General features: G+C 51.6%; 1 protein-coding gene across 2 annotated transcripts; it reads left to right on the top strand.

The window, feature by feature from the left end:
• Positions 1 to 6,236: 6,236 nt before the first annotated feature.
• LOC147903011 (uncharacterized) lies at positions 6,237 to 7,427 on the top strand. 2 transcript variants are annotated; one of them, XM_087373874.1, is made up of 3 exons: positions 6,237 to 7,041; positions 7,140 to 7,248; positions 7,375 to 7,427. In XM_087373874.1, the coding sequence occupies exons 1-2, from the start codon at positions 6,528 to 6,530 to the stop codon at positions 7,217 to 7,219; spliced, it is 594 nt and encodes a 197-aa protein (XP_087230000.1). In that variant the 5' UTR covers positions 6,237 to 6,527; the 3' UTR covers positions 7,220 to 7,248; positions 7,375 to 7,427. The 2 variants fall into 2 exon arrangements, with proteins under 2 accessions (XP_087230000.1, XP_087229999.1); XM_087373873.1 differs by lacking the exon at positions 7,375 to 7,427 and having other exon boundaries at positions 7,140 to 7,316.
• Positions 7,428 to 8,522: the final 1,095 nt, after the last annotated feature.

An 8,522-nucleotide genomic window follows, 5' to 3' on the forward strand; every position in this document is an offset into this window, starting at 1 on the left:
TCGGAGGTCTGTGGGAGCATAGATGTTGAGGATTCCTATTTTGGAACCCTCCAACTCTAGGCCAACCCAAAGTGCACGGCCTGGAATCAACGTACCATGACCAAAAACTCCCTGGGCTAATAGCTCGCACACGGAAGTACAGACACCGCCACTCCAACCCTGTGCACCAATCGAGGGCTCCCAATAAGTGTGAGAGCATCCAGGGAGAATCTTCCCGCAGCTACGGGAATGAGCCACTGAAAGCTTATGCTCCTGGAGCAGAAGTATATCCAAGTGACCAATCACTGCTGGCTGAAGTTCCTGTCTCAAGATGAGCTTCCTAGGACCACGGGTGCCAGAAGAATGAAACCCGTTCACGTTCCAGGAGACAAGGTGTAAGCTCATGGTGAGGACTGATAGGCTGCGAACAACTGTCTGCTCGCGGCTGATGTCGATGAAGAAGCTGACATTTCGGAATGGAGGCGCTGGCGCTTTTGAGAGGGTTTGGAGGGGGAGGCGGGGTCGTCCTGCCCATTCTTCAAAACTTTTAGCAAAGGCGTAAGGCCTTTAGTGCCATGGACAAACGCTTTCTCGAGCCAACTCGAGATCTCTGAGGTAGTCATCCCATAGAAGGCTCGGAGTTTCTGAGGAGTCCAGGCTCTGACATCCTGGGGGAGGGGCCACGACAGAGGGGGCCTGAGGATCACAATCGATCTGAAGCGTTTGGCAGCGCAACGCCACCGCAGGCGCACGTCACCCTCGGACCACTGAGTCTCGAGAAGCTGTCCACCCGACGGGCCTATCCAGGAGCAAACCTGAGCGTGCGTCTGCTCTCTGAGAGCCTCCCAGACCGAGTCGTCTGTCCAAGTCTCGGTGCCGTCGCTGAGAAATGTGAAAGCAAAGCTAGGGCCATCCCTCGGGGCCAAGGCTGCAATCTTCCCATCCGTCCCTTTACGGAGTAGGAAGATACTAATGTCGAGACAAGCAGGAAAGGTCCCAAGGTCGGCCACATCCAAGTAGTCCCAGGGGCCAGATCTGTAGAAGTCACGAGGAAGCTCTCTCTCCTGAAGCTGAGGCCCACCAGAGTCTGCAACTGAGGGGGTCGGGCTAGCAGACAGGGAAGACTGCTCCAGGGGTGGTGTAGACTCGGGGTGTCCTGCCTGGGGAGGGGAAGGGGGAGGTGGCTGAGGGGTAGGCAACTCAGACTCCACGGAGGCGACTAGCGGGGGGGGTGGAGGAGGGGGAGTGGGGGCTGCCCGCGGCTGAGGAACCATTGGTACAGCTGACACTGCAGGAGAGCTGAGAGGGGCGGGGGGAGGGGGATGGGGCTGAACCTGGGACTGGGGCTGAGAAGGAATAGGAGGGGGTTGAAGAGGAAGAGGCGGGGGCTGATGCTGCGGGTCGGGAAGAGGGGGGTGCAACTGGGGAAGGGGCTGGGACTGAGTGGAAGGGGGCTGGGGAGCGGAAGAGAGGGGGACGTGAGGCTGCGGAGGGCGGGCTACCGTCGAAGAAGAAGCTCTCCCAGGACCCTGGGGCGGCTGCCTGTCAGGTCTCTGAGGCGCTGCTGCAGGTTGGGTAACCTCTGCCTCCTTGCCTTTTTCAGAAATCTTCTTATTCTTTCCTCTTTTCCTTCTGACCTCAGTCCAGCCGCCAGCCATCTCTGGACCGGACTCCGGCTGCCTCTGCTCCTCCTGACGTGGCTGCCCGGAGGGGGGGGGAGGGGGCGGAGGGGGAGGGGGCGGGGTGGGCCGAGAGGAACTGGAGAATCGTGGACAAATAGCAGCCAGGTGCCCAAAGCCGTGACACCTCAGGCACTGGCCTGGCTGTCCTGTGACTACCATGCTCTGGGTAATGCTGCCAGCGTCTGACACGATCTCAATCACTGCAGGGAGAGTCGCAGGGTCTGCCACAGCCACACGGACTCGGGGGGCTCCTGCCGTAGTAACCGCGTCGGCAAAAGTGTCATGCATTACCCAACCAAAGTGGGAGCCCAGGTCCCTGACTATCGGCCGCAGCTCAGCAGCAAGGCCTGGAAAAACTAGCGTCACTGGGTAGCGAGGTATGCAGAAACGAGCATCAAAATCCGCTGCACTGAATCCACGGTACCAAGGGACTATTATAATGATCTTTCCATCCACAGATGTGGGGGAACCAGCAATCAGGTGCTCGCAGCTTTCACAGTGGAGAGTTTAAGCCAGAAGATGCCCCTTCCCATAAGGGCCACCTCCTCAATGTGGCTGTCCTCTAGCATGAGAGTGGACTGGAGCCAGTCCCTGATGGCTGATCTGGATGGGGAGTGTCCAATGACTCTGCCATAGATGGAAGTAAGGGCAAAGTCATTGGCAACCTCTTGTACCCGAGACGACTGTTGCTCTGTCAAGATAACGCGGTAGGCATCTGGAGAGGGAGGGTCCGACTGGGCCTCCGGTTCCGGGCAAGGAGCCGCCATACCGCCAAGACAAACTGCGAGACCTCCGATGAAGAAGAGGCTGCCACCCAAAAAAGGGGGGATAGACGAGGGGGTGGAGCCTGGGTGTGACGAAGAAGGGTGAGGCGATACGAAACGAGACGAGGCGGGTGGGGGAAGCGGAGGCGAAGGCGAGGGCGGAGGCGGAAGGCGGAAAGGGGTGGAGGGCGGAGCCGGGAGTGGAGGCGGGGGTCGAAGGCGAGGGGGAGGGACGGCGGTGGAAGCGAGGGCGGGAGGCGGAGGGGGGGAGAGTGAGGGCGGGGGCGGAGGTTGGAGGGCGGAGGGGGGGTGAAGGGAGGCGAGGGCGGGGGGCGGGTGGGGGTGGAAAGCGAGGGGGCGGGACGGAAGGGCGGAGGGGCGAGGGGTGGCGGGTGGAGAGCGAGGCGAGGGGGCGGGGGGGGGCGTAGCGAGGGGCGAGGTGAGGCGGAGGGGCGAGGCAGGGGCGGGCGGAGGGTGCGGCGAGGAGCGAGACGGGAGGCGGGGGGTGAGGCGAGGGGCGGAGCGAGAGGAGAGGCGAGGGTCGAGGGGCGGAGAGGCGAGGGGGTGAGGGCGTGGAGGCGGGCTGAGGCGGGAGTGTGCGGCGAGGGCGAGGGGGGTAGGCGAGAGCGAGGGGGGCGAGGGCGAGGGCGAGGGAGAGAGGCAAAGGAGGCTAGGGAAGTAGAAGCTGCGGGAGGGAGGGAGGGGGGGTCACAGGAGGAAACAAAGCATTCCAGTACTGGTTACAGTTCTTTTATGCGTATGTACGGGTTTCAACTAAGTCACCAGTTATGGTTGGGTTAAAAGGGATTCAAAATGATGCTGCAAAGAACTTCTTGCAATACATGCAGGAAATGTTGCAGTTTGCCAAGGAGTCTATTAGAAGTGCCCAAGATCGGGACATATTTTATGCTTATAGACATCGTTCACCTAGAGAGTTCTCTGAAGGAACGATGGTATATTTGCGAATTCCTAAGGAATCCAAGAGCCTAAGTATTGGTTTGGTTCCGAAATTATTCCCCAGATACTGTGGTCCCTTCAAGGTCATTAAAAGAATTGGACCAATTGCATATCCACTAGAATTGCCTTCTGATGTTAAAGTACATCCAGTCTTTCATGTCAGTAGATTGAAAGAAGTCTTGGGTGCGGATGATCAACTTGTTTTTCCTTAAGAGATAATAGCAGTTACAGATTTGACTTTTATTCCACACGAACCTGAGTGTATTCTTGAAGACAGATTCGAAATAGAACTATCACGGAATACAAGATCAAGTGGAAGGATCGTGTTGAGGAGGATGCAACATGGGAGACATTACAAAACCTCCAGAGAACATTTCCGGGTTTTTTAGCGAACTCAGGAGTGAGTTCTTAGAGGAGGGGAAGTATGTCATGTGCACGGATTGGTATCTAACGTTTACTGAGTACACGAGACTAGCTCAGGTAGCCTGGGGAGGCTTAGAGCTAGGCAGGCTTGATTCTCAGGTTGGGTGGCAAGGGTATGAACTAGTTAGAGGTCTTCGCTATTTTTGGCACTTGGGGCCCGAGTCTATATAAGGGGCCCATGGGTTCAGTTCTCAGAGAGCCGATGGGAGCAAGTTTCGTTTCCAGGTGCTAGGTCTGATCCTGGATTGAGTCGTGGATGCGTGCCTGCATCATAGCATAGCCCAAAGCCCAGTAGCAGATCCCAAGCTTCACAGCGCCACCTGGTGGTATGGGACACCAGGTTGGTTTGGATCTGGTTGGGAGTTCGTGCCAGTAGCTCAGCTCGTGGCTCGGAGGAGACATCTCCTGATTCGGGATCACATCCCGTAGATGTCATGGTTGGGTGGTGAGCAGCCTGCTCAGTTTTCTCACGTTGTGTGTGTTCTTGTGTTTGCTTGCAGATCAGAGGTTTCAGGAGTGCTGGGACGTGTCGGAGAGGGATGTGAGGAGGTTGCTTATTTGTGAAGCATTTCATCTAGCAGACACAGCCATCCATGAGGTTGTAGAAGGATGGTCATGTTGAGATGGCACTAGCAGACATAGCCATCCATGAGGTTGTAGAAGGATGGTCATGTTGAGATGGCATTTCAAACCCTTCTCTCTCTCTCTCTCTCTCTCTCTCTCTCTACGACCAGTCTATGATGGGTTAGATGGGTCTTTCAAACTCTTCACTCTCTCTCTCTCTCTCTCTCTCTCTCTCTCTTTTAACTTTCCCTTTGTGATGTCTTTGGCCGCATGCGTATGGAACAAAGAGAGAGAGAGAGAGAGAGAGAGAGAGAGAGAGAGAGAGAGAGGCTAGGCACATGCGGTGATTCCGACTGCATCCTATCAAGAACTTTCCTATCAGATGATAGCAAAAACAGCGGCATATAGGGGTCCTGAAGCTCACCCGAACCTATCAAAGTTATAGGCATATGTTAGGATAGAAATCCAATAGTCGAGAGAAGTAGGGTTCTTTATTCCTATTGGATATCTCTCTCCTACTGCTAGACCTTGCTTGCGTACGTAGTCCAATTGCATCCATCAGGCATCCGATTGCTTTCCCTGCCTGAACTATTCCAAAGGTCCTAATTGTGCCCAGGGTGAGAGAGAGAGAGGTTTTAGAACATGTGTCTGTGTGTGTGCGTGTGTGTGCACGCATAATGGAGATAGTCAAAAGAAAAGAGAGTGAGTGAGAGAAAGAGTGCATGTGTGTGTGTGTGTGTGTGTGTGTGTGTGTGTGTGTGTGTGCGTGCGTGGGGGGGGAGGGGTTGGTTGTGAGTTTTGTGCGAATGCTTTGTCTCTCGATCAACATCACATGGTTGCTCAAATAGATGTGTGCGTGTGTGTGCGGGGGGGGGGTTCCTGATTTTTCGCACGAATGCTTTGTTGCTCAATCAACATTACTTGGTCACTCAAATAGGTGAATCATTGAGTAAACTGAGCATGAAGTCAAACCAAACGATGCTTATAGTGCCCGGGTCTTGAAACTTGAAATTCTATTTCTTGAAATTAAAGAAATTTTAAGATCCTACTTTGAGACCTAATGGAGCGGGTCTCTGATCCGTCGTAGACGGGTCATGCTACTTGTCTTAAGAACATACACTAACTTCATATAAACAAGAAGTTGAATGATTTTTGCCATTCATAAGGCCCGCCCAAAAGGTAATTGGTGGAGGAATTTTCAGGCGAAAGCAGCAGCAAACGAGTTGGAGACAATCTAGGAGGAAGGGCGTGGAGATAGGGAAGCGAGAGGAAGAGAGAGAGAGAGAGAGAGAGAGAGAGAGAGAGAGAGAGAGAGAGGACTGAAATAGTAAATTCAACTAGACTAATAATGAATAAGAAAGTCTAACTTGGACCAATAGTAGTGGGACAAAAATGGAAACCAAAAGAATTTCATAAAACATGAATTTTGCTTTGCCAAGCTCAGCGATAGTTACTTAGGGGCTTAGCACATGGGAAGAAATAGGATGGGAATGGGAAAAGGTGGTCCAAAGTGGTCCCATGCATATTTCTATCCTATTCCCATCCTACCATGTGCTAACAAAAAAAGAACTAGGGATGGGTTTAGGAGGAAGAGGACACATGGCATCATGTCATGTGTTTAGGAACATGGGGACAAGGACACATGGCATCATGTCATGTGTTTAGGAACATGGGGACAAGGACACATGTCATCCTTCCATGTTTTTGAATCCTTAAAAAAGGGGAACCCATTCTGGCTGCCAGGGTCTAGAGGGATGGTCGAGGATGGGAAAAAAAGTGGCTACTTCCATTCTAAATCCATCCTAGACCACTTGGTGTAGGATCGGAGTGATGATGACAAAAAGATTCCCATCCTAAACCCATGCTAGCCCCATCCATGTGGTAAGGCCCTTAGGCTTCCACTTGAAAAGTGGCAGGCCAAAAACCCACTTTTTGCAATCACACCTTGTGTGCTTCTTCTTCACATTTATAATGCAAGATGATGGTAGACTTCGTATGCAGGAGGACAGTGAGGCTATAGGATGCTTTGTTTAGATAGGAGGTTGTACATATCCCCTTATCTAGAAGGGAGAGGCCTCTACAAACATTCAAGTGGGTGGCATCTGAACAACGGTGGAAGCACCAGACCTGTGTGCCCGGCCTAAGGGCTTTGACATCGATGGCTGAAGAGGAGGAGGAGGAGTTCAAGGTGGGCGACCCTGTCTCCTGGAGAGCAGGGAGAGGCACAGCCGTTGCCATCATAGTTGGAGCGTGCTCCACAGAAAGAGGAGTGTACGACGTCAAGCACAACAAGACAGGCCGGGTGCATCGAAAACGGTACGCTTCCTTGTTCACTGACAATCAAAACACAGCATCTTCGGTGGTAGAGGAAGAGGAATCTGAAGCACCTGTAGCTGCAGCTACTGCATTGGCCAAGGGGAAGATGAAAGAAACGGCAACATCATCATCAGAGGTAAACAATTTGGAATTGCTGCTTGCAACAGAAGAACGGCTCATAGAGATGAAGAAACAGAGAGGCGACAACGAAGGGGCTGAACGTGTGCTGGAGAGAAGGATTGCCAGGATTGAAAAGCAGCAGCAGCAGCAGAGAACATTTGAACAAGGCTTTGAACAAGGGTTTCAGATTAGTCGAAGGAACTTTCCACTTGGTAGCACAACGGCATTAGGCAACAGTAAGTGCAGCTCTATCACCACCTTTATCATTCAGGAATCTTGGACTGTACTGGATAAAGATGGCTCTTTTCTTAATTTTTGGCACGTACATGGACAGACTCTTCAGAGCTACAAGTACAGATCCATGCAGTGCTTGGAGAATCCATTGGATCTAGCAGCTTACAGAGCGTTTGGTGAGTTGTTGGCAGAGTTGGCAAGGCAAATTGGTAGGCTGCTAGGGGGTGCAAACCTGTTAGTATCGCCATCTTTTCTTGTCCCGCCAGAATCATTCCTACAGAAATCCTTGCTATCTGATGGTAGCATCATACCAGACTTAATTTGGTCATGTGCAGATGGTCTGATTGCAGATGTGGCAGAAAAAGCTGCTGATATCTTCATAGAGCTCAAATCTTTCAAAACTGCCCCAGATAACTGGCGACAGAGATTTTTGGAGGCAAATGGGCAATTGTTTAAGACTGGCAGTCTCTTGTATGGTAGGTTGTATGAGAAACATGGCTTTATGGATCCATATGAAATCACAGGCATTTCCACGGATGGTGTGTGGCTCCAGCTATGCTTCATTACTTATTCCATGAAAGACAATCCCATATGGCATATGACCCCAATCATCCCTCTTGTAAGGCCAGGAGGGCTCACGGAGATGGGAGTTTCGCAGGTAATCCAAGATGTTATGTCAAGTGAGGAGCAGGAGGCACAGCATATGAAAGTATTCACAAGCGCTGCAAATGAACCTAATAGACTGCATGAAGTCGACACAGAAGCCCCTGGGTTTGAGGAGCTAGCATTTGCTATTTTTAGGCAGCTTCAGATCATCACAATGAAAGCAGCCACTGGAGAAGTAGACCTCTCTTGGCATGAGGGACAGCACTTACAGATGGAGGGAACAGATTGTTATAGGATTGGGAAAAATACCTTGCGCATCCTCCGTTCCATGAGGTGGTGGAAGCATGGTAATGGTTCTTTAGAATTTGAAGTTGCTGTGAAAGACGTAGTAAAGGTGACTCTTCTATCTATTATTTTGATTGTTGCATTCAAGGGAAAAGATTGGTGTCTAAAGCTGGGTCCCCCTTACATGCATAGACAAGTTGCTTTGTCTTTTGGTGCAACATGGCAACGATGGTTTCAAGTTGAGCGTGAAATGTATTTTCGAGACAAACTATGCCCTTGAGTATGCGCTTGTGCATTTCCAGTGGCCATTGATGGGGTTAGTAGACCAGCTCTTTTGGCAGAGTATGCAGGTGTGAGCTTGGATCAGCTCAGCCTCAGCTGTGAAGAGGTGGCTTCCATGAGTCATCAATTATATGAACAGGTGATCCAATGTCTACTCACCATGTTGTTCACAATGACATTGCATTGAGAAACATATGCTATAAAGATGGCCACCTTAAGTTGATTGATTGGGGAATGGCCACAGGAGATGGCTATTTTGATTTTTCATTGATGGTACATACGGCTTTCCCCATATCAGGAGTCTACTCAC

The sequence above is a fragment of the Dipteris shenzhenensis genome, chromosome 4 (genome assembly GCF_047967505.1).
Source record: "Dipteris shenzhenensis isolate YYH24624 ecotype China chromosome 4, Dip_SZ_1.0, whole genome shotgun sequence".
NCBI lineage: Eukaryota > Viridiplantae > Streptophyta > Polypodiopsida > Gleicheniales > Dipteridaceae > Dipteris > Dipteris shenzhenensis.